This window comes from Parastagonospora nodorum (genome assembly GCF_000146915.1).
Source record: "Parastagonospora nodorum SN15 chromosome Unknown scaffold_45, whole genome shotgun sequence".
Taxonomy (NCBI): Eukaryota; Fungi; Ascomycota; class Dothideomycetes; order Pleosporales; family Phaeosphaeriaceae; genus Parastagonospora; species Parastagonospora nodorum.
Genome location: NW_001884593.1, coordinates 131,742 through 159,051, shown reverse-complemented (window position 1 = coordinate 159,051; position 27,310 = coordinate 131,742). Strand labels below are relative to the sequence as shown.

The 27,310-nt window shown below is 52.4% G+C and overlaps 16 protein-coding genes across 16 annotated transcripts; 8 read left to right on the top strand and 8 right to left on the bottom strand.

Moving 5' to 3' along the window:
• Nucleotides 1-84: 84 nt before the first annotated feature.
• On the bottom strand, nt 85-602 carry SNOG_16340 (hypothetical protein; the record flags this gene model as incomplete). Its single annotated transcript, XM_001806411.1, has 2 exons — nt 85-263; nt 464-602. 2 exons carry the CDS (start codon nt 600-602, stop codon nt 85-87), a joined length of 318 nt encoding a protein of 105 aa, XP_001806463.1.
• An 879-nt stretch (nt 603-1,481) lies between these two features.
• Nucleotides 1,482-2,405, top strand: SNOG_16339 (hypothetical protein; the record flags this gene model as incomplete). Its single annotated transcript, XM_001806410.1, has 3 exons — nt 1,482-1,749; nt 1,813-2,102; nt 2,241-2,405. The coding sequence occupies 3 exons, from the start codon at nt 1,482-1,484 to the stop codon at nt 2,403-2,405; spliced, it is 723 nt and encodes a 240-aa protein (XP_001806462.1).
• A 2-nt stretch (nt 2,406-2,407) lies between these two features.
• SNOG_16338 (hypothetical protein) lies at nt 2,408-2,879 on the top strand (the record flags this gene model as incomplete). The annotated part of the gene is made up of 2 exons (XM_001806409.1): nt 2,408-2,494; nt 2,544-2,879. 2 exons carry the CDS (start codon nt 2,408-2,410, stop codon nt 2,877-2,879), a joined length of 423 nt encoding a protein of 140 aa, XP_001806461.1.
• A 4,675-nt stretch (nt 2,880-7,554) lies between these two features.
• On the top strand, nt 7,555-7,897 carry SNOG_16337 (hypothetical protein; the record flags this gene model as incomplete). Its single annotated transcript, XM_001806408.1, has 2 exons — nt 7,555-7,710; nt 7,844-7,897. 2 exons carry the CDS (start codon nt 7,555-7,557, stop codon nt 7,895-7,897), a joined length of 210 nt encoding a protein of 69 aa, XP_001806460.1.
• Nucleotides 7,898-8,320: 423 nt separating this feature from the next.
• On the bottom strand, nt 8,321-9,057 carry SNOG_16336 (hypothetical protein; the record flags this gene model as incomplete). The annotated part of the gene is made up of 3 exons (XM_001806407.1): nt 8,321-8,617; nt 8,667-8,787; nt 8,882-9,057. The coding sequence occupies 3 exons, from the start codon at nt 9,055-9,057 to the stop codon at nt 8,321-8,323; spliced, it is 594 nt and encodes a 197-aa protein (XP_001806459.1).
• Nucleotides 9,058-9,468: 411 nt separating this feature from the next.
• Nucleotides 9,469-10,383, bottom strand: SNOG_16335 (hypothetical protein; the record flags this gene model as incomplete). Its single annotated transcript, XM_001806406.1, has 1 exon — nt 9,469-10,383. One exon carries the CDS (start codon nt 10,381-10,383, stop codon nt 9,469-9,471), a length of 915 nt encoding a protein of 304 aa, XP_001806458.1.
• Nucleotides 10,384-11,250: 867 nt separating this feature from the next.
• SNOG_16334 (hypothetical protein) lies at nt 11,251-11,638 on the top strand (the record flags this gene model as incomplete). The annotated part of the gene is made up of 2 exons (XM_001806405.1): nt 11,251-11,340; nt 11,390-11,638. 2 exons carry the CDS (start codon nt 11,251-11,253, stop codon nt 11,636-11,638), a joined length of 339 nt encoding a protein of 112 aa, XP_001806457.1.
• A 59-nt stretch (nt 11,639-11,697) lies between these two features.
• SNOG_16333 (hypothetical protein) lies at nt 11,698-12,733 on the top strand (the record flags this gene model as incomplete). Its single annotated transcript, XM_001806404.1, has 3 exons — nt 11,698-11,742; nt 11,830-11,967; nt 12,011-12,733. 3 exons carry the CDS (start codon nt 11,698-11,700, stop codon nt 12,731-12,733), a joined length of 906 nt encoding a protein of 301 aa, XP_001806456.1.
• A 3,589-nt stretch (nt 12,734-16,322) lies between these two features.
• SNOG_16332 (hypothetical protein) lies at nt 16,323-16,445 on the top strand (the record flags this gene model as incomplete). The annotated part of the gene is made up of 2 exons (XM_001806403.1): nt 16,323-16,367; nt 16,395-16,445. 2 exons carry the CDS (start codon nt 16,323-16,325, stop codon nt 16,443-16,445), a joined length of 96 nt encoding a protein of 31 aa, XP_001806455.1.
• Nucleotides 16,446-18,444: 1,999 nt separating this feature from the next.
• SNOG_16331 (hypothetical protein) lies at nt 18,445-18,816 on the bottom strand (the record flags this gene model as incomplete). Its single annotated transcript, XM_001806402.1, has 1 exon — nt 18,445-18,816. The coding sequence occupies one exon, from the start codon at nt 18,814-18,816 to the stop codon at nt 18,445-18,447; it is 372 nt and encodes a 123-aa protein (XP_001806454.1).
• Nucleotides 18,817-19,412: 596 nt separating this feature from the next.
• Nucleotides 19,413-20,613, top strand: SNOG_16330 (hypothetical protein; the record flags this gene model as incomplete). Its single annotated transcript, XM_001806401.1, has 3 exons — nt 19,413-19,725; nt 19,866-20,471; nt 20,492-20,613. 3 exons carry the CDS (start codon nt 19,413-19,415, stop codon nt 20,611-20,613), a joined length of 1,041 nt encoding a protein of 346 aa, XP_001806453.1.
• A 373-nt stretch (nt 20,614-20,986) lies between these two features.
• On the top strand, nt 20,987-21,556 carry SNOG_16329 (hypothetical protein; the record flags this gene model as incomplete). The annotated part of the gene is made up of 2 exons (XM_001806400.1): nt 20,987-21,110; nt 21,174-21,556. The coding sequence occupies 2 exons, from the start codon at nt 20,987-20,989 to the stop codon at nt 21,554-21,556; spliced, it is 507 nt and encodes a 168-aa protein (XP_001806452.1).
• A 221-nt stretch (nt 21,557-21,777) lies between these two features.
• Nucleotides 21,778-22,568, bottom strand: SNOG_16328 (hypothetical protein; the record flags this gene model as incomplete). The annotated part of the gene is made up of 2 exons (XM_001806399.1): nt 21,778-21,942; nt 22,011-22,568. The coding sequence occupies 2 exons, from the start codon at nt 22,566-22,568 to the stop codon at nt 21,778-21,780; spliced, it is 723 nt and encodes a 240-aa protein (XP_001806451.1).
• Nucleotides 22,569-22,693: 125 nt separating this feature from the next.
• On the bottom strand, nt 22,694-22,949 carry SNOG_16327 (hypothetical protein; the record flags this gene model as incomplete). The annotated part of the gene is made up of 2 exons (XM_001806398.1): nt 22,694-22,842; nt 22,931-22,949. 2 exons carry the CDS (start codon nt 22,947-22,949, stop codon nt 22,694-22,696), a joined length of 168 nt encoding a protein of 55 aa, XP_001806450.1.
• A 205-nt stretch (nt 22,950-23,154) lies between these two features.
• SNOG_16326 (hypothetical protein) lies at nt 23,155-23,521 on the bottom strand (the record flags this gene model as incomplete). Its single annotated transcript, XM_001806397.1, has 2 exons — nt 23,155-23,394; nt 23,510-23,521. 2 exons carry the CDS (start codon nt 23,519-23,521, stop codon nt 23,155-23,157), a joined length of 252 nt encoding a protein of 83 aa, XP_001806449.1.
• A 455-nt stretch (nt 23,522-23,976) lies between these two features.
• SNOG_16325 (hypothetical protein) lies at nt 23,977-24,825 on the bottom strand (the record flags this gene model as incomplete). Its single annotated transcript, XM_001806396.1, has 2 exons — nt 23,977-24,225; nt 24,613-24,825. The coding sequence occupies 2 exons, from the start codon at nt 24,823-24,825 to the stop codon at nt 23,977-23,979; spliced, it is 462 nt and encodes a 153-aa protein (XP_001806448.1).
• Between the last annotated feature and the right edge of the window lie 2,485 nt (nt 24,826-27,310).

Sequence of the window (27,310 nt, the reverse complement as noted above, 5' to 3'; positions counted from 1 at the left end):
GGCAAATAAGTACAAAACCTACGTTCAATATGGTCTCCAGCAGGCTTTTGGGACGCCATTGCCACGTCAAATTTGCAGAGGGAATCAAGCGACGCTCAGCGTGATCGTGTTCTTGGGCAGCTTCAGAAAGACTCTCTTCGATGCACCGACCCTGCCGATCTTGGTGAGATCCTTGCCGTCAATATCAGCCTTGACATTGGGGAACTGTTTGGGTGGGATCAGGCGCTTTGCTTTTGCTGGCTTGGACGCAGCGGCAGCAGGTGCTTCCGATCGTGTGATGGGAAATGGTGTGTCGGATGTATTCAGCGGTCGTTCACCATACCATTACTGGCCGCGTATTTAGAAATCGCGGTGGTCTTCCGTACAGCTGACGGCTCCGAAGGCGTTGGTGGTGTGGTGGGAATCAGAACAAAATCCACGAAAAGTCCGACGCCTCCTTCGCGATTCAGTCACATATCCGCGCATTCATAGACGGGAATTTCATCGACGCCGGATCGATTGTCCCGTGCACTCGCCTCAGCTGCCTTTGGTCTTTGAGGCGCGACGTGAGGGTCCGTCGTTCGCTGGGGGATGAAGATCCGCTGTAGACGAGTTTGCGACATGGGTGCGTATCCTGCAAGAGAACGCTGCGGTTTCTAGGACAGCACCGAGCCAACAGTGACATGCGAGGGTGCGGAGGGCTTTGGGCGTTGGGGAAATGCGGTGGAGTCGGAGGGGAAGGCGCTAGCAACCGCATGAGCCACGGATGCCGAAATACTTCTCACCAGTCTTGATGCATGAGGGAGGTCGCTTCTTTGGCCTGTGCACCATCAAAGCGGATATATGGGCATCGTTGTTGATGGCTTAGTCGTTGATGATGGGTGAGTCTGCTGGCGGAGTGACTGGCCATGACACGAAGAATGCGTCAGGAAAGGACGAGAGCAGAGCCACAGTGCCGCTGCCCCTCTCAAGCCGCCGAAGTACTTGACACCGGTCTTGGTGAGTGAGCGCGGTTACTTCTTTGGCCTTTGAACAATGACTGTTTGCCAGGAGGTTGGAAGGAGAGGCAGCATAGGTGCGCCGAGACGATGAGGTGGGGTGTCCCTGCGAGGCTGACACTGATCTCCCGCTACAGATATCGGCTGCATCAGCAAGCGTCACTTGCGTTGAGCGCCATCTCTTCTCAGCCTGCCATTCCATCCATCGCCGACAAGCGCGTGCGACGATGAAGACGGCAAAGGGCACTAGGTATGCTTGAACAAAGACGCGCGAGAGGACAAGGCCTCTCTCACCAGACGATAAGGCTCACACGGAGTCGATCACCTCGACCGATGGCAACACTCCCAAAGGTTCTCCTACATGGCCTTGGACGATTCGTCGTGCTCGTTGGGTTTGAGCGAAGATGTAGACGAATGGACAGTATTGGAGAGTTTCCGGAGATAAAATCGATCCCAAGTGGAGTCAATCTTATCTCCGGCCACAAAACATAACCCCACTTTACAATGCGTGACCGCGTCTTCCAGGCGTCTTCTACGCGTTTTCTAGGCGTCTTTCAGGCGTTTTCTAGGCGTCTTTCGGGCGTCTGGGCGTTTTCTAGGCGTCTTCCAGGCGTCTTCCACGACGCGTCCCGCCCACTCCTACACTTCTTCAGCCAGCAGCCTTGCTGGGCATCTAATACCGGGAAACAAAGAACGGCCACCGAGAAAAGACGCCGCGCCGGCTTTCTTGGGCGATACGACTCAGTTGGCATTGATTGTTACCGCAATGGAGGTATGCTCTCCCTTTCCCACATAGATCACTACTGAATCACTTCGCCACACCCTCATGCTCAAGACGGAGCACTCGTCGCGCCACCACCACCTCGACCTTTGTTGCAACTATCGCCCGCTTCACCGCCCTCTATAATCGCCTCAGGCAAGATCGAACTCGAGTCGCGCGGCCATCAATGCAGAGCTGCCTCCATTGCCCAAGCCCACAAACAGCAGCCCTCTTGCACGCGTCCAACGCTATCACCTCAAGTCGAGCCAATGATTCGACAGCCGACGCCGGGTGAGGGGGGAACGCTGCCGAAGTCCGTGGACTCTCAATTGCAGCAATGCAGCGGAGGTTGCTTTGTCATGGCAGTGAGAGCTCATGCAGCAATGAGGCCGCCATGGAGTGCAGCTGGACGCCGGGCGAGCGCGGGCAGAAGATGTCTTTACCCTGCATGAGTACGTACCGCTCACGTCTGCTCTTCTCACATGTATAGCTAATTCGTTTAGAACCACAATGTGCTTGAAGTGCGAGAGCGATTAGAAGGACATGTGTTCCCCCTCTTTTCGCGGGCGCCTCGCTCTCAATCGTCTGTCGCCGCCCCTCCGCGCCCCGCTTCCGATTTCGAGACGCACGTTGTCTGCATTATTGCGATGGGTCTGTTGGCAAATTGACGATGCCCTACCAAAAGCCACTTAACGCCAGTAGGCAGACAGGTGACTATCACGAGAGCTTCAGTGCTTCACTGGGCTCGATGGTCAAGGTAAGTAGGAGGACAACTTGGCGAGAAATGGTGCGTTGCTGACGTGTAGTGGCGATCCCGAGGACTTACGTCCAACGCCGTCTCAGTTGCCGATTTCATTATGGGTCCGCGCTACGAGGCATGGTCCGGGAATGATGCAATCACTCAAGATGCACAGGAGTCAGGACAACCCTCGCCTTGCCGTATCTCACCAGCCAGGCCGACGCCGGAAACTCGGCCAGGAGGCAAATCATTTCTCCCATCGTCCACCTGGATGGATTTGAGGACCTCCTCACCCGCTATTTCGACCTCGCCGTCGGCTTACAGCTCCCTATCAGCTGCGCCTCCAAGAACAGCATCAAGCGAGCTGATGGCCTCGGTCGACAACGATTTCGCCCGCTCGTAGCTCTTCGTTGGCTGTTGACTCACTCGCTCATTTCAGTGGCGATGTCATGCGCAGTGCTTAGATTAAGGGCTCAACGGACCTCTTTATAAGCTCAAGACCTTTTACTGTCTGCGTCTGGCATCATTTCCGACGCCGTGGCATTCGCACACTCGAGAACGATGTCGTCAAGGGTGCTATGCTTTACCTCACCACGTCGTCTTCCAGTAACCATCAATTTGGCTTTGGGCTGTGAGCCAAGGATACGTCGAGTCATATCAAGGCCTCCCTCAATTGAGATTTCGGGCTCAAGGCATAATCACCACTAAACGTCAGACTAGTTGAAAGGTGGAGGTTGATGACTCGGTTCCAGCGCAGAACATTGGCAAGGGAGCGATGCATAAATGTTGACAAGCACCTCAAGCCGGCGTAACAGTCGCAAACAAATCAAGTATATTCGAAGATTAGTTCAAGTCTGATGTCACCTGCGACATGAATTGCAAATGTGTTTGTCATTGATTATTACAAGAGAAAGAAGAATCGCTATTGACCTATAAACTTGAGTCACGATAATATCCTGCGAGTGGAGTCTAGTCACAAGGCGATAGGAAGGAAACGATTGGTGACTTGTCGTTTGCAGTAAGGAAGTTTCGAGATGCAGAATAGGAAGGCTGTCACTACCTGCTCAGCCATAGATGACTTCGGCGGTGTATTCCGTAGCCTGTGCAGGCAACGTTGTGGCTCGTCATCTTGACTTCAACGTCTAAGCGTAATCTAGTCCGAAATTGCAGTCCATACAGTGAGGTCACGACGTCAAGGGCGAAGTGATGCTGTCGCCAGTGAGCTTCGCTTGAAGCAGAGAAGCTGCTACGCAGCGAGTTGGATCTACTAAAACTAAGTTGCTACTACGTACAGGAAGGCATGAATATGTGTCAAAAGTGCACTCCTTTCCGCGAATTTTGCGTTGACCAGGGAGTCGCTGAGCAAGGAAATGGCAACTCAACCCAAACTCTACCATTGTCTGTGCCGTCAAGCTTGTTTGGCGAGACGGTAACGACAGGATATTGGGCAACTCGAAATTCGTGTTTAGTCACAAGAATATCGCAGATTTCGAGCCGCCCGAAATCCAACAAGGAGGAGTGGACTTGTCGGGCTTGGAGTTGTTGTATTCCAGGTCGCTTCACATTTGGTTCGATGAAGGTTTGCAAATTTCGGGCTGCCCGAAAACCTTGCGCACTCGCAGGAGCAACGCTGAGGCGGCTACGTAGTCTCAATGGATGAAGGCCTACGAAAATTTTCGGGCTGCCCGAAATTTGATGGTAGGTTGGGTTTTGCATTCTGGCGGCTCAGGATGAGACAATCTAACCCATCAGCAAATTTCGGGCTGCCCGAAATGCTTTGCAGTCTAGCATTAAACTTCCTACAGCTCGATACTCTAACCTGTTAGCAATTTTCGGGCAGCCCGAAATTCTTTGCAGTCTAGCTTTGAACTTCCTACAGCTCGATACTCTGAGCTACCAGCAAATTTCGGGCAGCCCGAAATTCGCAAGCCTTCTAGCATCTTTGAACTTCCCATAGCTCGATACTCTAACCTATCAGCAAATTTCGGGCAGCCCGAAATTCTTTGCAGTCTAGCATCTTTGAACTTCTCATAGCTCGATACTCTAACCTATCAGCAAATTTCGGGCAGCCCGAAATTCTTTGTAGTCTAGCATCTTTGAACTTCCCACAGCTCGACATTTGCGCAGTTACCATCTGGTCTGCGAGTTCCAAGATTGATCGTACACTCGTTGCAATGTGAGCAACTCCTGTGAAGATTGGGCCGCCTGAAATTCAGTAACTTGTCTGTGCTTCACAAATCATTCGATCCACTCTACGCTCTGATTGGGAAACCCCCCTGGCAACAATAGCAGTAGACGTAAATGGCGTCACTTCGTTGCATGTCTCAACTGATAATATAATTACAGCCAATCGTTGCTATCGCAATTCTGTCGTTTTGGAGTTTCGCAAGCGCGAACTGGCAAACGAAGGTCGTTTATACCCAATCTCGGGAAGACGCTGCTCAAGGCATGCGCTGAAGATGCTCTTCATTTGAGAGTTCCCGCAACCTCGCTATCCCAAAAGGGTATTAGACAGTGGTTCGAGGTTAAGGCGCTTAATGGTGTTCTGGCTCTGCCCGTAGCTTTTCCAGATACCCACGCGCTTGTCGCGTATTCTGTTGATAGTCGCTATTCGTAGAGAATAGGACGCTTAAGTTATGGGAGAACTGAGGTAGCAGCACGAGTAGTTCACGTTATGATATCTTGGTGTGTATCCTGTGCTTGTGGCGTATGGGATGAATTTATAAATGTAGGCAGTGTTGCGGGGAAGGAATTTGGACACCCATGACGTGAACCCCGAAATGGCCACACCTATCGAGACGAGGCTAAGAGGATGGACGTGCCCGTGTCGGGGATCGTGAGTATCCTCGTTGACTTGTTCTCCGATACAGCCGTAACAAACTACACCTTGCCGACTCCATCCGCGACGAAGCTCATGCTTTCGGACGCGATGCCAATCGTATCCGACCCAAACACCAACAATGCTATAGTCAAGACCAAATTCTTGTACAGCACTAATAGGACTGACGCTGGGATGGACATAACTATACAGTGTAGTGTAGTAGTTGCGCACGTGATTAGAGGGTGAAGTAAGCAGTTGGTATAATAGATAGTCTCCTCCTAAGGACTTAGAGGGTACCGATAACAATTGAAATTACTATACTGTCGCAATTAATACCCCTCCTCCTGACTGCGGGTCGTTTTCCCAGCCTCTTATTTGCTATGAGAAGATGGCAATACCACAAATATACAGCTTAGCATTCTGCTGTATGCTAATTCAAACATGGAAGCGCTATAGAAACATACAGAATCACAGTTTTAGCTAGGGAACCTAATAGTTCTGTTATTAAACATTGAACTCACGAGTATTGCAGCGCGTTTCTAGAATTTGGAGCGCAAGGGGGCCTAAATTCAGATATCAAGCTTGCTCAAGAGCTCTAGAAATATCAATCTTGAAAGTGCTCAATCATTCGCAGCTTCGAACATGATCATCTCCAACGCAGTAATTAGTGGCGTGTCTGTTATGGGTGCCAGTGACTAAAGCGCTGCATCTGACTAGTCGCTCGAACCTCTAGCTTTGCTTAACCTGCTTCCAAGGTTCTAAAAATGTCTGCTGAAGATATGTAGGTTTGAATCCTATTCTCTCGACCAAAGAAGTAAAGCGCGGCTCTCGCTATTTACTTATATGCAAAAGCTGAGTATGCTGAACTCTAGCGCCGCGGATTGCAGTTGCTGCCCATCATCCACTTTCGCCTGCACATTACGAGGTCAAGATCGTGAAATAAAACACTGAAGAAAAGCTCGCGGCCCCTAAGGCTAGACACTTGATTTCAAGAACCATCTAAGATCTACTTATCGGCTTGAGCAAAAGTGAGTTTACCTTGGATGTGTTAAGGCCAGTAACCTTTAGCGTTATAACTCGAATAGTCTTTATTGAAGTTAATAGCTTGTATCATTATAATAAGAGAAGACGCCAGTATTGGAAAGACTGGTTCCTGTACGCGAAGGTCAAGGTAGCCATACCCATATTTGTGTGAATTCTTTTCTTGTTTGGGTCACGTATACAAGACGTTCCTTGATTTCTATTGCAATCTTGCTGTCCTCATCGCAGTCCAGAAACTGCATGTCTGAACCTTAAGGGCATGTTGTAAAAGCTTCGAGCAGGCTGCGAAGATGCCGAAGGCATCGCGCAACAGCACTCGACTACACATAGAACAAGCCGTTTGCTTTACTACTAGGAGCTTGAATGTGACTCCGCGAGGCTGCGTCTGGAATATCTAAATCTCCTATTTTGAGGATCGTCGTTGGCATACTGTCCAGACAGCTTGCTCCTAGACTTTTTCGTAATGCTATCTGCGATTGGCCCCAATCAATCAGCTTCATCAAGGACAAGTGCGGAAACGAACAGTCTGGATGATCCATCTCCCGGCTCCTGTAAATCATACAGGAAAAGGTTCTTTGCGGACTGTGCTGCAGCAGCGTTTCTAAGCCTCTGTTATTTGAGCATGCAACGTGCGATTTGTCTCGGGCGCACACGAAGTCCATAGAATCAAGGATCACAGACGACTCTAGGAGTGTTGCATTAGCAGTTAATAATTGCAATTACGCTGCAGGCGCAAGTCCTCACAAGAGAAGTGGGACATATGTGTAAGGCTTTTGGGTACAACACGAACACCTGCTGCATATCGCACGTGTTCCTGCGTCAGTGCTCGGCATAAAAAGCTTTTACAGCACTGTGGTACAACGATCTGAAGCCTATAAGAAGCCCATGATGAAATTGATTGACATGTTGTATAAGTATGAATTGCATCTGATCTCTGGCCAGAAAAGCAATATCTCGAACTGGGATTTAGCGTCATGCTCTCGCAGTTGCAGCGACGGATAAGCAGGCACTCTTTCGCCTCTATTAATGAGCAAAAGGACTCAAGACATCGAAAACTGGAGAGGACATCATCCAGCAACGTAAGGAACTTCGCACTGCTGATAGCATCACAGTACGAGCTGTGCATATTGATAGCGCTATGGTCACAAACAGACTAACGGCATACTGTGAGGATGAGGGAACTCGCGTTGAGGTCGCAGTTCCACACAGACATAGCATGGCTAGAGTCATCGAGCGATCAAACCAAACCACGCGCGACCGAACTGCTGCTATCCTCGGGGTTAGACCATATCATCGTCAACAACTGGATGCAATGCGCTCAGGTGATCTTGCGGAAATTCGTGGCCTACGACAGGTCGCTTCCCAGCCGCGTGTGCGTCCACCAGAACTAGAAGATTAACGCAGCGTCGAGCGTTTGCCTGGACATGACCATGGCTGTGAGCGTACAGGAGGTCAAAAAGTCCCACTCAGATTGTTCTATAATGTGATAGAGAAGCCCTCATCAGGTAATCCTTCGCCGCTCTCCTTTTGGATTCGAGAAGATGCTGGTTGTTGACTGAATGAGTCAAAGATATAAACAGAGAACCAACAAAGTATGGCAGGCAAAGCATTGCTAGCTTGGCCATTGCTGTTGTATCCTGATGTTCGGCGTGACGGATCGCAATTGCCGAGTTCTCTCAGTCAAACTGAAGCATAGTGGCTGTCTGATATCGCCAACAGGTGCAAGGCAGGTCGCATATGAGGTGGCTTACGACTGTTATGGTGAGCGAACGCTGTCGACGATTCGGGCATCAGGGCGGACGTTGACACGAGCAGAATGCAATGGTGAGTTCAGCAACAAATTAGTGAAATTATTCCATTGCAAACTAGAGAATAGAGAATGAGCAAATAAAGACACCATAGGGATAGAATGTAACATGCGATACCACTTTCGTCACTGTTGTACCGATGTGTAGCAGGACGCGACTCATATCTTGGATCTCCTAATAGGCATGGAAGATGTTTGAGTCGACAGACAAAGTCTTGACAAGTCCGTATCCGATGTTTGGAAATACCCAGGGAGTTGTCAATTCAGTGGCTCTGAGTAGTGTTTCTTCGAGCCGGAGCGTAAAGGGAACATCGTTTTGCATGCCCAGACTGGAACTCTGAATCCTTGCCCACGCAGATGATATGTTGCGATATTGCGATCTAGTGGTGTCGTTGTTCAGCGCTGATGTTTTAGCTAGGTGCTTCGCGCCAGCGGCTAATTTCTCCGCACGTGGAGTTGACGCATGTCGGTGCTATTATCACGTGCGCAGTTCTACTGCCTCTCAATCTGCGTGCACCGACTGTGTGAAGCTCAAAGAGATTTTCGTCCAACGCAAATCCGTCATCCCCTTCCTCGCCTTCCTTGTCGCCATCGTCGTCATCGTCATTGTCTTCGAGCGCGCACTCGACGCGACGCCTCTGGCTGATTTGACGTAGCCATAGAGATTGGTCCGAGGTCTGTTTATTCCGCTTTGACCGCCTTCAACGCAACAGCTAATCTCTTTTCTCCAATAGACCGCGGGAAGTAAACGAGTGCTGAGGTCGATGCGGTCTCGACCAGCTGCGCCTTGGATACCTTTACAAGTAACCCATCTCGTTCCGCAGTGCCGTATGCTGCTTTGACGACGAGGCCTCTGTTGGACGGCCGCCGCGACGCTGTCTGCTCTCGAACGTTCGCTCTGCGCGCCTCCATCTCCTGCGCTCCTGCCTGCGCGCCTCCAACTGCACTTCCGAATTAGCAGGTCTGCTATCCTGCCGCGTGTAGTGTGGCGTCGCTCGTCGCCTGATAGTAAAGAGACAGTAGTATCAAGAATGGAACAACGCTGGTCGCATCGCGCCGTACTGGGCGCACCGCACGTGATGCTGGCCCTGCTGCATGCTCAGCAACTAAGCAACAGGCGCTCAAGACATGGATGAATAGCTATAGCTACAAGGAATTTGGGAGGCAAGGGACTTGAAAGACATTTCGATGATCATTTAAAGGAAGATTTGGCAGCAAATTGAGTATGATTGTGTGGTAATTGCTAACGCATATTATGAGGAGTGTGTGGATGAAGAGCGAAAACGTATACTCCTCGCTTCAGCATCCCGGTCTACCGGGCAGCTATCCGACAACGAGAGCGTCAGTGAGAAGACAAGCCTTCGCTGGGCAAGCTGGAGACCGGAAGTATCCAACAATGGACTCGCAACATAGTCGGATGTATGACCATGCAATTCCCGCGGCCATCGTGACGCAAGCTAAGGCGGCGTAGCGAATAGTCGAGAGTACGGTGGGCAAGCCGAAGATGCGGACGGAGAGACCGAAGACTAGTACTAGTACAGTCGCGAGCAATTTCAGGCTGAATATCAGGAGCGAGTTATTGAGACCTAGGAGCCAAACGATCGGATGTAGAACCCTACGCCACCAGCCGGTATTGCGGCGGTGTTGCTGTGCCACTGGATGTTCTGGCTCTCGCAGTATCTGGTCTTCCGCAGGGCCGGGTTGATCTCCACGGTTCACCTCTACTTGGAAAACTTGGCCCGCCTGGCGTTGAGCATCGCGGCGACGATTGAGGTAGTCAAGGTCGCTCATGTCCGGCGTCCAACGCACACCAACGTTGTCTTGATAGTATCCGCCTGGTCGCCAGAATGGCAGGTTGATGGCATGGAGGTATAGCCGGAACTGAAGGTCGAGACTGGTGCCGCTAGTGTGGGCGTCGATGTCGATGCAACGACGCATCAGTGTGTTCTTGGGAACGGCGAATCGGTAAAATTCTGCGGCGTGCTTGTCGAGCGAGGGGTGTTCCAGGGCTGTCGCCGCATCACCTGCGTAGTGCATGCTGGCCAGCCGGTGAAGTCCGTAGTAGTCGAGGCGGTAGCGGAGGTTGTACGCTGCATTTGTTGCAGGCCATCGTAGATCGGATCCCTCTATCGAACGTTTGAGGTACTGGTAACGCTCGTGATTTGCACGATTGCTCTTCTCGAATACCTGCGGAGTCTCGTGGTCTGTGCTATCCTGCATGGTCTCGCGGTCTGTCATGCTATCCTGCGTTAGCAAGTAGGCCGTATGAAGATGGTAGCAGGCATACATGGGTACTAACTTTGCACGCGGTTAAGTCGCAGGCGAAGGTAGTTGCAGTTGAGGCGCTTCTCAGTACGCAGTGAGATGGTTGCAGTTGAGGCGCTTCCCGGTACGCAGTGAGATGCTGGAGAATGTGAGGGGAGATATATGCAGTCGAGCTTGCGGCAGCGCTGTGCACGCTTGGACCTTCGTCGCCGCGAGCTGTCGAGAAAGTCACAGACCGGCGAATGGAATCCTCGTGAAGAGTCTGGGCCACGCAGAGCGCGAGTGAACGGTGCAGAGCAGCGTGTGCATTCAGTCATTCGAGCACTGCCTGCCTGGGAGCGCCAACGTCCAACTATATCAAGTTCCCGCGCCATACAGATCGGTGCAGCAAGCTTTATCGTAGCTGCATTGCTGTGACACGTTCAAGACTCTGATGGACGACATCCTATCCGTTAGCAAACAAAGCAAGTTCGGGATTACCAGACATGCTGCACGGAGCAACTCGAGCTAAGCTGCTTGTGGTGCCAAGGCAACTGGCATTTTGGCAGCAGGCACAACTCTGGGTATGCTTGTTGCAGGCTGACAGTGTGGTCGAAACCACTCTGCTGCATTGGAGGCCAGTGACCTATTGCGCGATAGCTTGATGGTGGATGGTGAAGACAATATGATAAGAGGGGAGTGGCAAGTGCCGTCCGTTCGCACCTTGACCTAGCCGTGACGCATCTTTCAAACCAGCCATGACGCATCTTCTAAACCAAGCCGCCACACCAACTCACTCAATCCAAGCTGAGCCGCAGCTCATGTGCAATGTGCAGGTAATTTCAGCGGCATGCCAGCAACATGTTTTCTGGCTGCACCTGTCTGCAGATCCCAGGACGACCTGCATGCTGGACGCGTCAAGTCGCGTTACCCTCGTCGCCGCACTTCAAGGTAACTCTGTATTTTCTGCGGCATTGTTTCTGCTTGCACTCGTCCACAGATGGCAGATGGCAGATGGCAGATGGCAGATGGCAGATGGCAGAGGGTGCCGCGTGCCAGACGCGCCTATTTCCATGGCTGGCGCGACATCAACACGAGAGGAGGCGATGCGACGACGCGCTGTCCGACTGTGGCGGCAGTCCCCCCTGTCTCGAAATCAGACGTCTCCACTCCAGTCATCCGCCAAGAGTGCCGCCGCGTTTTGACAGCTCCAAAGGGAAAGCGTCTTCCCCTCCACATCTCCGCGTGAGCAAGACACGGCGGAGACGGAGCCAAACACGACTCCATTTCATCTCTCTCCCAGACACGATGTACGTTGTCCTCTACCTCAGGCTCTCGGACCACATCGTCAGGGTGGATCCGCCTTGCTATCGCGCTACCGCGCTATCGCATCTGTCGTGTCTGCAAAGTACATGTCGTGCGCGCTTCGTCACATGACAGCGCGACGTGTTTGCGCTTGAACGCTATCGCACGCTGTTCCCAAGGCACCGTCAGGCCACCACGCCCACGTCGTTTCTTCCCCAACGTTTGGAAGCTTTCAAACCATGGCGGCCACGCGCGGCGCCCATTCCACACATGGTAAGCCCTTACCTCATGCGCTATACTCTCCTTACTGACTCAGGCAGCTGCCCCCACCAACCCCCGCCGTCGCTCCGCACGTTTGCTCAATGGCCCACCCGTCTCCTACGCCCAACTCAAACCCTATCGCAAGCCCCACAAGCCCGATGAGCTCTGGTTTGAGGCTCTTCGCGTCCATCAGCAGCGCACCTTCCAAGGCCGGCAACAGTTCCTCGTCGAGTGGGCGGATACAGACCCGATCAGTGGCGCTGCTTACCAGCACTCTTGGTTGGCTTTACACAAGCTGAGCGAGCGTCTTCGTCTCAGTTGGGAGAGAGAGAAGGCTCGCCAGACTGAAGTCGCTACCTTGCGCCGGAAGCCTGTGCCAACACCCGAGGAACAGCTGCGGTTGAGGGAGCTTGAAGACGCCAGCGCCGAGTATTTCTCTGCACCCAGTGCAGGCGATGGCTCAGATGCGTCAAGCAGCAGCGGCTCCGAGAGCCCTCTGAACGAGGAAGCAGCTCAGGACGAGCATGGTTCTCACGAGGGCGACAAGGAACCCCCTGCTCGCGCTTCTGACGATTGTAGCGCCGGCTGCTCAATCTGCGAGGATCCAGCGCAGGCTGAGGACGGGGTTCTGATTTCACCCTGCTGTGGTAAGTCCCGTTCCGCTTCGTACGCGTGCACAGTTGACCAGTCAGGCCAGTCTATGTGCTTACATTGTGTAAGCGGGTGGAAGGACAAGCCTTGCCCCTTCTGTCGCGCCCGCCCTCGACAAAGCATTTAGTTGCAACATGAGCCCCAATCACTCAGCAGAGCAGCTCATAGGACCAACATGTCTCGGGCTAACGACAGCCTCCGTTCTCGTCTGCGCAATGGTGCAGCTACAAAAATGCTCCTCACGCATCTTTGTGGCAAGACGGGTACCGGGAGAACGAGAAAAGGGCATTATGATACTGGAAGTCGGTGTGAACGGTGGCGCTTTGTCTGGCTGCATGGAAAATTGTCTCAACTGATACTGGAGAGACTGGCACTACCGCACTCTTTCGTGGCGTCTTTTGGTCAACAACGGGCGGGATGGAACTGGGATAGATGCAGAAGGCTCGAATTTGAGGCGTATTGTTTCGTCGCATATGCAGTTAGTCTTCAGCCGTCGAGGCCATGAGTGGCACGCCCTGCTTGAAGGTAGCGCGAGAGCGAGCCATAGACGCACTTCTCCGATCAGCTTAGTCGAGTCTCCCATGTGGGAGGTAAGCGCTTACCGTACCATCAAGCATCGGCCTACTACTGAAGTGCCAAATATTATCTCAACGTGCTGAAAAGTCTTTCAGGCAAAGCCAAAGCTATCAGAGTCCTGGCAAGAGCGTCTTTCCCGCCGTCCCAACTTTCTGTGCTTGGGCCATATCGCCCTCGGAGCGACTGGTGTAACTTCTAGGAAGGCGGTTCCTCCGCTCAGTTGTCATGTTTTCATCGCATGCGCTGTCTGATATCGTCGCTGAATGCGATGTCGAAGATGCGCCGAATTCTGTACATGTGGGCCGAAGTGCTAGACTGAGATGAGGCGTCGGGTGGTGAAGTATGGTGTCGTAGCACGTCCATGTGGCACACTGAGCGTTTGGAGGTGTTTGTTCAAGGCGCACCGCGCAACCCTTGCAACATCCGGGTAACTTTACCTGAGGCAAACACTGGCTCGACTGCGTCCACTTCCTGTTGAGCGGCCTGAACGTCGGCGTCTGTCGTGTCACCAAGACCAGTTGACTTCTCATGACAGTCTTGGGCTTCATCAAACGGGTCCCAAAATCACTGCTCCTGATGGACAGACTCTGACATCACGCATGCTTGGAGCTGTAAAACGGAATGTACATAGCGCCGATGCACGATGAAGTTTTATGAATAGCACAAGTCTTGGTAAGGAGCGGTGGAGGGAGACTGAAAGGTTGGGGCAAGTATATCTGAGCGAAGGAGTTGCCAAAACCGAAGACGAAACAAACGGCGAAGTGGGGATTAACGTCCTTGTGCGCACGAAGACCTGGTTCAAAGACTCTAGTTAGAGCGGATCAAAGACGATTGATTTGGTTTTGAACTATTTCTCCAACGTCATTTTCGACACGGAAGTGAGCATAAGAGCACTGAGAGCCTGGAGTTCCCTGCCTGTCCTGAAATGCTTAGGGCGAGATGGGTATATGATCACGCCCTGATATATGCGGTGGTTATCAAGCATGAGAGAAGCTTGGGGTATCCATCTCGAGACACTGGAGGAGCTGGGATATATCGTCGCATCGATGAGCGGTCGTGGCGAGACAGAGTAGGTCCTGCCTTTTTTGGAGCTATACGTGTGCTGCTCGATGTGGAGATTCGTCAGATCAGACGGCAGATTTTGTACGCACAGGTTTGGCAGCCTATCGATGGGATGGCTTCCCAGCTGAGGGTATCAGCCTCTGACCCGTAGTGCAACGATGCCTTCGAGCCTTGGACATCGAGCTCGACGAAATGCGTTCGGACTCTGGAACGCTCGGGTGGTATTTCGACCTATCGGGGAATTGAGCAGCGGCGCCTCTTCCAGGCGCACTGAGTGACATTTCAGCCTTTAGTTCAGCTTCAATGTCGTCCAGGATTGCAGTCTTCGGACAGAAACATCATCATGGATCGATTCTCAGTCCAGGAGGAGTGAGCCGTGCTCGCAGATCTCGCTCGACGCGAACCCTCAAAATTTCACGAGCAATCCACCCACTACGGCCAAGGAAGCTCTGGCAATACCCATTTTGACCAGCAATACTGAGAGGTGGAGGTGTGTCTGCCATAGAAAGATACACGGACACAATGTCCAAAAGCAGAGAGTCTGTACTGGGGCCTGTGACTGTTTGACCAGCTTAAGCCCTCCACTGCGGCAGCCAAACTCTGCGAGTTGCGTCTTTTGAGGCGTGAACGCACTGAAAGATCGCGGCGCGTCATTTTGACCGCAGATTGAAGGCGCGAGGCTTTTGATCGAGTATATTTGGCTCATTTTGTGCATTTTCGCCACTAAACGCTATCGGTATGTCGCCGACTGTCAGTTGTAGTCAGTCCCTGTTGAAATTAATGCATCAAAACGCTCTTCAGCTCTGCTTACATGTTCGAGCCGCAGTTGGATATGCATTCCAAGGCACTGGTAATGCAAGACCTCAGATACTTGCTGTTCAGCTACACGTAGTTTTCAGAGATACAGAGTGTGATTAATCCATTGATCGCACCCAGGAACCTCTGCGTCTGAATAAGATAATGAGGTCGTCACTACCATGCACACTCCTCATCGCCGCCCGTCTCAGCCTTCTACCCATGCAGCATTTGTATCTTATAGAGGAGAGTGCAGGATGCAGGTGCATTTCATATGCGCCAAGTTGGCAAAGGCGAATTTTCATTTCGATGTCGTCCACCTGCAACACTGTCTACCCTTTAGCTAGCTCATCCATCCAATCTCCGCCAGTTACAACATCTTGAAGCGATGAATAGAAACGAGGGCGGATCGACAAGAATTTGTAGGTATAATTTGGTGGAGGGGATACTCATTATCATTCCAACCTTGCATTATACTACGCTCCGAAGCCCATTCTCAGTCTGCGGAACCTCATCCTCAATCTACTGAAGCTCCTCTGTAGACTCGCCAAACTTCTCATAACCCTGTGGAGGATCTTTCTCACTCTAGTGAAGCTCTTGTTCAGCCTAGGGAAGGTCCTACTTAGCCTGCATTAGTAATCCAATGGCATATTAGAGGGCCAGCATAGAAGCAACTTCGTCACGGAATGTCGCAATCTGAAGCTGCAGTCCCCGTGTGCTGCACTCTTCTTCACTCGAACCGGGATCTAGCTCCTCCGATTTTGTCGCAGCAGTCATTAACCCTCTTTTAATCAAGAACATTTGTGCCAAACACGGCGTCGATCGAGCTCTGCCCTTCTATTAGCGCCAATCCAGAACATCGCTGCAATAGAATCGGATACAATAACTCGGTGAGCTTCGCTCAAGATTGAAACGGCATAACACGACAAATATGATTCTTGCCGAAGAGATCCGCGTGGTGCTTTGGCCCGTTGAAGATCGTGATCGCATCCGTCATGTCTCCTGTCAAACCAAAAAAAGCGCAAAGGTCCTGAATACACGTTGTGCTGGTCCTAGAATATATATCGCGCTCAGTCTCAAAGGATTCTACATCCATAGGAACTCTGGTACGCATTCCACTGAGTTCCATCACACCCACCATCTGAAAGGGACCAGGATGAGTTACGTACTAATCTTCCATGCACTTGGACCAGCTAGGACACGACTTCAAGTCCATCACTGCTTGATGTATATTTCGCTCTAAGCTCTCATTATATTACGGTATCAAGGAAGTCTTTGGCATCATGTATCCATCAAGGCCAACAAAGCCCTCCTCCACCAGTCCCATCGTAATCCGCATTGACGAGCCTACCTAGGTACACAAGCTGCCATCAGCTACAAAAGACGATCACAGGTACTACCCTTGACTATTCTCCTGGGTTCACGACAACATGCGGCCGGCGTCGCAACCTACTTCTACGCCCTTTAACACAATCTCGCATTGTGGTTCATGCGCAGTATCATTGCCCACTAACAGCCGCAGCCTCTCTTCTCACCATGCTATGCTTCATCTTGCAGCTCCCTGTTGGCGTATTTATGTCAATATTCCCACTCTAATGCCGTGGTAATGGACTTCATTCTGGAGAAGAAATCTTGGCAGCGGGCTTCCCTCCGCGCTTCTTCGTCACGCGATTACTACTCTCCTTCAATAAAGCAAGTGTCTCCGGCGGCTTCGAGAATCTGGCTGATTTGCTTCAATTCTGCCGACTTTGTGTTTACCTTTCGCCTCGCCTATTTTCCCGCGAGTGGGTGCAGGTGGATCCGTTTTGATCGTGGATATAAGTTCGTCCTCTTGTTTGGTGCTGCTGCCTTGAACCCCGCCCGAATTGCGATTAGAGGCAAGTTGTCCTCGTACGGTGCATCGTCTTTAGTCGCGGGCCTCTCTGTCTCAGTGGCAAGACTAGGTGTCCTTGCCAATCCCTCTTACTTGCTTTGAGCAATTTCGGTCAGCTGAGCTTCCTCGTTGGCATATGTGAGCAATCTGCTGCGACCGCGATCGCCCCCACAATGCATTCCGGTCACATTCATGGCTGGATCTTGTTGTGAAGGTCCAGCACCTGATTGAGCTGGACCACTCTTTGATGGCCAGGCGCCTGAATATGTATAGTCCGGTCGCGCCTCAATTTCCTCCTCATTCTCCTCGCTCGACAAACGTGAGAGCAACGGCTCCGAAGCGCATCGTCTCCGTCTCTTTGGTTCCAGGACGGGGGAGCTCCGATTACCCCGAGAATCCCGAAGCCTCTAAACCTGTGTCAAAAAATCACGGAACATCTGGTTGTCAGAAAGTAAGACGAACGTACAGCGCCATTAGATCCATCACGTGTGCTGTTCACGAAGTTCACGAAGTAACTCCCGTTCTCCACGCGGTGGCCCATGAGTAATCGGCGCGAATATCGACGCTGTTTCTATTCGAGCAGTAGATAATGACCAGAAGTCAAGAACAACTAAAAAGTATAACGAAACGTCCCATACTCGTGGCGGGCCATCGGCATAACTTCGACGAGCGTCTTCAAGCCATGCGAAGTGAACGAGAGTTCGCTCATACACTCAAAGGGTTACACACCCATGATTTCAAATTTCCTGGCCTTACTTTGAGCGCGATAGTTTTGTAGTGCCCTCTGTTCGATGTCTTTCGCAGCTTATATAAGTATGTACTGTATGTGCATCTGTTTGTATGATATATTAAGCGTCTTCTTCCTCGATATTAAGAAGTCCGCACCACTGCCAACAATACACCTTTGCAGAGGTTTGGTGAGTTCGGCAAGAGCGCATAGTTATACCAGACCAGTAACTGCATCATCCATGCGATCGTGGTGATAGTAGAGACATTGGTTATAGTTGGGGTCACGACGAACGAGTACTTCGCCTTCCACGCCAGGGCTTGCAACAGGGCGCACTACGGATCGCTACGGTTACGGCTTACGGCTTATATAAGCGATAGATAATTGAGAGTGAATAGGTGGGTCCCGTAGCCGTAGTGGTAATCGTTTAGGAGGCCGTACTACGGTCCTGTCCTCGGAAATTGCAGTAGGTCGATAGAGGCTGGAGACAGGGCTCGGAGGCGTTAGGTAGCTCCAAGGAGTCTGGTTTTGTTAGCAATCTGCTTTAAAGTTGGGGTAGGCTAACGCGTCGTCGCGCCCAAGAGCCCTAAAAGCCCTAGAAGGGGTGGCTGGGCGCGTTGCCTGGGTGAAAGTCCTGGACGCCCACCGACTCCATTGCGGGCTCCTACACCTCCTTCTCCTCCATCAAACCGTCCACCGAACCCTCCAGCCAACCAGAGGCCTCCTACGATGAGAGCACGTGATCTTGGCAGTACTCCGTTGTACGGTCGTAGTCCTTACCTAGGGCGTCACATCGATAGGTAATTCACCCTGGGGGTGGCCGTAGCGTAGGCTGATTAGGCCCGTTGCAAGCGCTGTTCCACGCGTCGTTTGGGTCCATGGGCTTCACAACGTTCGGGTGCTGGCGGTACTTCATGATGCACTTCGTGGGCATGTACTCAACCACGTACGTCACCCTCACCGTGCCGATACAGATGCTCGGGAGGATCTTCATGGTGGGCATCGACCACTTCTGGCAGGTCGTGTAGACCCACTCAAGCGGCCCCACGTAGTTGATCGGGGCGTTCATCCTGGTCATGGTCAAGAGCACGGACGAGATGGTCTTCGAGTACAGCTGCACCCACGCGGCCGCGATATCGGAGTAGACGAAGTACATCAGCCCGGACGCGACCACCATTCTGTTATCGCTTAAGTCTTTGATGAGAGTCGTCTGCATGCCAGGAGGCCGTTCGTGGACTCGCCCCAGCACGGGACGACGTCGATGAGGTAGCTCACGCCCTTCTTCAAAAGGATCTCTGACCACCTACTCTCGTTGCACATCGCGATCGTGTGTCGTCGGGGTAGTCCACTCGGGATATAGGTAAAGTAGTCTCTAGTCCCAACTCCTATACGACCACGGAGAAGATCATGAGGTTAAACTTTGACGTGAGAACCACGCCGATCGGGCTAACGCTGCTGGTCGTCGAGACTGTGGTATCGAAGGCGGAGATGTCGCACTTTCCGGACACGGGCTGGGTCATCACCTCGTCGTGGATTAAGTCGGCCCGCAAGTCCTCAGTCGGATAGACCTCATTAACATCAACGAGATATTGTTCAGGATGTTCAAAGCAGCAAGCGCATGGCCGTGACTGCGAACTTGACCGTGCTGATCCCTGACTCCGTGGTGCCGAACGCGGACTTGGAGAACCCCGGGAGCAAGGGCGGCTTGATCCCCTCATACAAGAACGAGCTTTGCTCGAGGGCCGCGTCCATCCACGGCCTTCAGCACTGCGGATGGACATCGAGGCGACGACGTACGAGAAGAAGGGCATGTTCCCGCTCCCGCATGCGGACATCATCAGCATCTGCATCTCGAACGAGTCCTGTTTCGACAACAGCGGCCCCGACGTCTGCTGCTGCATACACGCGTTCGGCTCCGTGTCCAACATGAAGCTGGAGAACAAGAGGAAGCCCATCGTCATCAAGGCGATGACGTCGTTGGGCGCGTGCATTCAGACGTACAATATCCTAGAGCTCCTGAGCCCTCACTTCGTTGACACAAACAACGGCTTCTGCTTCGACCTCAAGAAGATAGCCGCGCACTCGTCTGGGTCCAAGTAGCTGGAGTTGAAGATGGAGAAGAGGAGGTTGAAGTTCTTCTGGAGGCTGCCCAACGGGCATGAACACCGTCTCCATGTAAGAGATCGGCAATTACCTCAAGAGCAACTGGCCATCGATCTTGCCTAGCCTCGATCGCGAAGGAGCTCAACTTGCTGAACAAGCTAAACATCGACAACATGATGGTCGAGAACAGGGACAGCTATGACGTCACGAAGATGCTGATCTACAATGTGAGGGACTCGGACTTGCATGCGCTCGTAATAAGTATAAAGACGTGCGACAGGCTCTTCGCGCTCGCCGGCGCGTCCAGGAGCACGTCGTGGTGCGCCATCGCAGGCAGCTCGGGAATCATGGTCTACGGCTACACAGCGTCGGTCGCGATGAGCGATGGGAAGACCCTCGACATGAGCATAGTCACGGCATCCGACGAGATGTCGTTCGAGGGTGGGTTCACCCTCGCGCTCAGGGCCGGCTGCCACAGGGGCGTCGTAGTGGTCGACGGCAACTCGTTGTACGGGACAATCATGTCCGAGCTCAGCATCTACATTGACACGTGCGCGTCTTCGAAGACTATGCTCGCGTTGGTCAACAAGATGTTGATCCTCAAGTTAGAGGTCCTGAAGAGGATCGACGTCGACATCGACGACGTGATCGAGAGCGGCAGCCACATCTTCATGAGGGACAAGGAGTCGTATATGTGCGTGAAGAAGGGCGCAAAGACGTTGTTGAGCGGCAATTCATTCGTGATGCAGACATGGACGCGGGCGCAGACCAATATCAACACATGCCCCACTTCGTCTACGTCAGCACCGACGGCAAGAAGGTGGCGAGTGCCCTCGGGATGAGGAAGCCGGAGAAGATATGCAAGCGGTAGGTGGCCAGGAAGGTGGTGATGTCCCTCGAGACGGTCTTGGTCGCCGTCGGTGTTCTCGCACAATATGAGGACGATGGTCAACAAGGGCTCTGAGAAATGCAGGAGGATAGACGGCACGCTGTCCTAGCTCTCCTGTCAGCATCACGGTCGCGATCAAAGCAACGCTTCTGCGGCTGTGAATGTCATTCGTTGTTAGTCAGCGAGCGCTTAGGCACTGCCTGGTCTGCTGCGTTCACTCATGTTGACTCATGTTCGTGGCTAGATGAGTTGCATCTGAACTGGAGCAAGGTGGTGAGGTGGCGCGAGTGAGGGCCTTCACATACGAAGAACAGTGCGAGGCATGCTCAGGCCTTGGACAGCGATCTTCGCCAACATGCAGAACCACCGCTACAAACCCGCAGACGTGCACGTAGCTTCAAACTGGATCAACACGATGTCCCAGGCCTCCAGGTCGTTCCCGGAGGAGCTCGAGTTCTTGTTGCCGCTCAGGCACTGCGGTACATGAACAACGCCGGCTCGACGTCGATCGACACCGACGTGCCAGAGGCGACAGCATCCAGGGCTCGGCGGGCTCGATATACGGCGTCACGGTCACAGTCCCGATCAGGTCCCACGCCACAATGATGAAGGACAGCGAGCACGGGAAGCCGATCCTCGTCGTCTGCGACAACGAATACTTGCACACGTACCGCGACACCATCTCAGACAGGTTGTTGGAGAACGTGGACGCGAGTTGAAGTGGGCGTTCAACTTGGAGAACGGGGACGACGCGATGCCGATTGAGCTGTCGAACAGGCAACTGACGTGCGCCAGCGTGTACAGGAGCAACATGCCCCTCGCCGTGTACACGAACGTCGCCACCGTCGGAGCGACGTACAACACCGGGGGCAGCGACTTCTGGAGGACCTCGTACCATTTGCACACGGCTCGGCTGTCCAGATAGTCAACAACGCTGCAATGTTCAGGACCCACACGCCTACGCCTCGTGACACCTCTATCCAGGTCCCACAACCTACGATCACACACCGGTGAGCTTTACGCATCACTCCAACCTCTCTTCTTTACCTCTGTTGCCACCCCCTCACGATCTCGCAGCGACTGTCCGTGCACTACCATCGCCATGGTTGCTCAATCGGCTACGAGAGGGCGACACGCATGGAGCGCCTAAGCCACGAGCAAACCGGGAATTGTTACGAGATAATGTCGACAAGTGCATTGTACATGGCTTCCACTGCGCGCGAGTGCATATGCAGTCGAAAATCCTGTTGATATTATGATGTTGTTGGCTCGAACGATGCTTTGGACAAGAATTGGCCACGAGGAAGACGACTTTGCATGTGCAGTCAGCGCGCGCACTATCATCGCCACTGATTCCTCTCTCGCTACACAATACTTACACCGCGGCTTGTGCCTGGATTTGGGACTGGGACTGGGCTTGGTTGTGTTCGGTCACGCCGAGGGCTGCGACGCGTGACAGCCGTGTCGAATGTGCATGTCCCGTCGACGTCTGCCCAGTGCAGGAGCGCGTGCAGCGTGAGCCAGGACGCAACAACGCCGTGCGTCTTCTTCATTCTAGTTTCAATCTTGAGTCTGGGCGGATGTTGCTTGTTGTCCCTCTGTGTGTTCTGTCTACGCGACACGTATGCCTCTTGTTTGGAATCACGTGCTGCTATCATGTTGGTCTGGCCAGTAGCCGGCCTGGCCAGATTCGTGCATCTTCGGTCGATTTTGTTGAAATTGGTGCGGGAACGGTGAAACAGCGAGTATCCTACGAGACTCTTGACGTGCCTGAGCAGAGCCATGGTCATGTCAGACCACTCATCATGCTGGCTATCGACGTCCACCTCGTCCGCGGTCTTTGAAGCATGGTGGTAACCTGCCGGTGGACTGCTGTGCTCGGATGAGCGAGAAACGCTCTCCAAACTCTGTCTCCAGACTATGACCACAATCGCCATGCCGAGGGTTTGTGAATTCGACCCTACAAGTATCCGCCCGGAAGTCCGGGTACGACGTGGCGACGTGGCCCGATGGCTTCTAGTATGGTATAGCGGTATGGCGGTGGAAGAGTCCGACCAATGAATCAGAAGTCGCACTCGAAGCTGAGCTCGATAGGGGCGCGGTCGTCTGGAGAGAGGGAGGGGGAGGTGACGTCCACGGCGGCCAGGACAGTCTTAGGGGATTTGTCGCCAGGTTGTGGGTGTTTTGAACTATCATGAAACTGATAGAGCCCTGGAAATAATATCGTTAGTGCTGCTTTGGCACGTTGGAGAGGAAGGAGAGTGGGATTGGGTAATGGGAAATGGCGGAGAGAGCTTACGGCACGCCAGAGTCAGCATGGTCAGAGCGGTCGCGGGAGGTGCGAGTCGGCCATCTAGTGGTGGTAGTCCGGCATGACATTTTAGTCATCGTCGAGGTCGATTGTATTGCTTATGGGCTGCGTGATGCTCGGTTAGCAGTTATTGCTCCTTGTCTGGCGTTCATGTTTGCATGTTCGAACCGCCGGTGGTGGTAGCTCGCGCAATTGTTCATGCGGGCCGTCATCTAAGACCTTTTCGCAGTCATCGTCCCCGAGACAGCATCTGCCGAGAGGGTCGTGTAGTTTGGTGGCCCTTTTCGTCGCGAAGCGCGGGACTCTTCATCGTCGTCGTCAACAACGACGTCTTCTCTGACAATAGTAGTGCCGCCGTGGTCTTCCTCAGAAGCGTCGGCTGTAAGCGGTTTGCCTGCACTGCTGCGATGAGGAGTCGTACTATCAAGGCAAGATAGCGGCCTGAGGCAAGACTACAACATAGGCAGGCGATTGATGTGAGTCGTCCAACGCTGCCTAGAGCTAGAGCCTAGCGCATGTGGAGCCTTGCGGAGGGGATAGCAGGGCGGAAACAGAGACAGCACGTACTAGGCAGGGCATCGTGAGTTGATGTTTGATGCCAGGGTAAGCGGTGATGTGGAGAGAGTCCGTCTCCCGAGTCCAGTGCGGAGACGGGCAGCGGAGGCGGAGTTCGAGGATCGCCCGCGCTAGCCGAAAGCGGCCTAAAACCTCCTCTTCTTACTCCATCACCCTGCCTCGCCTTCTCTAATACGAATCGCCTTCTTTCCGAAAAGTCTAGTCACATTGCTGCGCCCGGCAATTCGATCCATCAGCCAAAGCTGGTTAGTATCTTAGCTGACGCAGAACATCTACCGATTCTCCGTGCGCGCGCACAACGATATCTCTCGCTAGCTGACTGAACTTGTGGACGGTGAGAAGACGACAGAACAACAAATCAGATAGGCTCAATTTTATCTCACATGCTCCTTCCATGTTCTACCGTATGCACGAAGCTGCGGTACCATCACTCGCCCTGGTTATCCCCGCTTTAGAAGCTACGCAACGACTCCATCCGCAGACGTCTCGGCGCCGATCTCACCATCCGACGTCCACTCCGCCTTCTCCTTCTCCATGCTTTCAGCTCCAGTAAGCTGCACCTGCTTATCCGCTGTGCTTGATTCTTGCAACTCATCCTCGCTCGTCTCTGTCGCCCGACGGCAGAGTATCGGCTCTGAAGCACAGCGCTTCTCTCTCTTCGGCTCGGGAAGAGGGTGGCGCTCATCGCCTATGAAAGTTTGCGCAGCCTAGAAGCTTGTCAGAACTATCCTAAATTATTCAACCGTCGGAGTGCATGGGTCATACGTAGTCTCTCAGTTCGCCATATGACTTGCGAGCGAATTCGACGAAGTGTCTACCGAGTGCCCAAGCGACCATTGACATCGATCTTGGCTGAGGGACCCGGACCATGGTGGGACGCGAATAACGAGGTGACTCCTGTAAGCTCAATCAGCAAGTACCGGACAGCGACGATGAAGACAAGACGTACTCTTGAAGATCCCCCTTCTTCGAACGGTAGGTCTTCCAGCCATTCTATTGGGTCAACCGTTCGGTCATGTAGGGTTCGGCGAAAACTGAGGCGGCCCTACACAGTCTGTTAATAGTTGCACGGCGTTCGAGAAGCGGAAACGTACTCTTTGTAGCTCATCATCGTCATCGCACTCCCTCAGATGAATTCTGGGGGGACGGGATGATGCTAGGGCATCATCGTCGACATACGTGCCATCTTGAGACGAGTCTGCGGCATTGGCATCGGCATCGACATGGACATCATTCAGCCCGCGAAGGTTTGCGCCTGCCGGAGATGTATGCGGAGACTTGGAAGGACCCTGTTCGGAAGTTCCCATGATTTTTGGCTTGAATGTGTGAGTGGACTGGTGATGAATTGAACATGAGATCTATCGTGTGCCTTATAGCAGGAGGAAGAAGGAGCAAACTACTAGCAAGCAGATTGTACAGGCAGATTGCACCCGACAAGCAGATTGTACAGGCAGATTGCACCCGACAAGCAGATTGCACGTGACAAGCCATTGCGCACAACCTGCTTGTTAATCAAATTGCACCGAGTAGCGATACAATACTATCAGCATGGAAATTCTCGTTGAAACATATACGAGACGCCATGATCGCGATGCATGTAAGCAGAGCATGGTTCGAACGACACAAGTAATTTCGCCCAATGTAGCCTTAGTAGGCAGGCATGTCCAGGTAAGGACGGACGGAGAAGCCGACCTCTACAACTGCCATTTCTCCATTCACAGCAGCACACTTGCCTAACAGATTCTTTTGATTGCATCCGCAACGTCTCAAATTTCTATTTTGAATGTACAGTTGTCAGCATTTTCTCCGATGACAAAGACTGAAGATACACTCTATCGCTGTTGGGCATTTCATAAAAGATAGTCACTGTAACGAGGCCTGAATCATTGTTCGTGATGGGGCGACATAACTGCATGCTCAATCTCGGAGAGCATTCGCTCGAGCCCGCGCCAGTCTTTTGCATCAATGAGAAGAAACGGAAGAAGAACACCTTGCCCTCATGAGGCGAGGACCCGAGGGAGGAATGGTCTGGCTTTTCCCGCCAACGATCGTATTTGATGCACCTGCTGTACGACTTGCGCAAGTCACACGACCTAGCCAGCTATAGGGCACGCGCGCTGAAGTGATGATACTCAAAGATCCGCATGCTCTGTGAAATGATCAACTGCAAACGATACGAGACGAAAGCGAACACCGAACACTTGACCCTGAAGCTGTCGACGCTGAGCTGGGCGACGTCGCAACCTTCGATGCGAGATTAGCTCAGCTACGCCGCCAGCCAGGGTTGCCCTTCGCCACCAGCCCTTGAAACTTCTCAATCAGGCAGGAAGACGACGAGGTGTCGAAAGTAGTCGCTGGGTCGGGCCAAACGGCCTCCTCTTCTGCTAATAAAAATGCGCAATTTCGTGGCATGTATTTTGTGGCGCCACATTCGCCCGCTTCTTCATATGGGTTCATGTGTGACTTGGATTTTGCATGCTGCTTGGACTTCTTTGCCTAGCGGCGCTCGCAATCCTTGATTTTAGCTGGCCTTGAAACTCATCGAGATCTTCTGCGAGAGGATGTCGCTATCTGTCAAGACCATCATCCTCTTCTTCCAGGTCGTTATTGACTTCGCCGTTGACATTACCCATTGCGACGCGCCGGTAACCGCTTTACTGGACGCTTTTACATGGCGCAAGAATTTCGGTGGGCTATGGCGAAACAACCTCCTCAAAGCCCCAAGCCTGCAAGCTCGAACCTGGTTAACAATAAAGTGTTACCAGAGGCTGGACCAAGCTCATCAGAATCCTGGGCGTTGAGTTTCGTGTAAAGGCGATCGAAGCTGCAAAGCACAAGTGTTTGCCTGGCGGGATTGGGCGAAGCAGTGGTAATATATGCTCATCGGAGGCGTCTATATTCTCAGACATCGCTTCGTCCCACGCATCTGTAACCCTCCGAATCCACTCGTCTCATCAGCATCCTGGCTGAACTCAGTGAGTAGCTGCATGCATAAATGATGGGAGGCGGCATTGTAGATATAAAAATTGACGATTTTAGGGTTCCTTGACTTGTCAAAAGATCGTTACCCAATGCCAATCATTTGGATTGGAAATGCTGCGAAATAGAAGAATATACTTCGTCCTGATTGCGCTCACGCGTAATTGGATAATGAGGAGACATGAGATTAATGCTTACTGGCGCATATTCCGCGGCTCTTCGTGTGCTGCGTTTGTCCGGCTACATTCCAGAGATCCATACTTGAGTTGTTCGCCCTTGGCTTACGTTCGACTGCTGATAGTGTAAGATGACTGTAAGATATAGTGATTTAGACTAGCAGATTGTAATGCAAATGCAACAGCTAACGGGATCAGACTAATGGTCATTTCGAGAGAGACATATCCATCCAGAACTAGGCGAATGTGAACCTGATTAGTTGGCAGCTGGAGTAAACGCGTGAATAAGTATCCGGCACCCCTAATATCTCGACTCGTTGTAACATGGTAGACAACAATTAAGGAATCATGTCTTCACCGGACTAAGTCGGCTCAAGTTGTAGCTCGTCGAAGAATTGCCAGTCTCCGCCGCTGCCAATGCAAGGTTAGGCGTACGTGACTGCGAACCTGCGGTGATTTGATTGTGGTACCGGGAACGACGTTCAGAGCACTGTTGGCGGTCAAATCTAAACCGTCGAGCGTTATTTTGGGACTTAGCAGTGTTGCGTTTACTGCTGTATGCAGCGGATTGGGTGTTGCTGTGCGAGAGTCTGGATGTTGAATGAGGCTAAGGACATATGGCCTTGTAATTCCGATC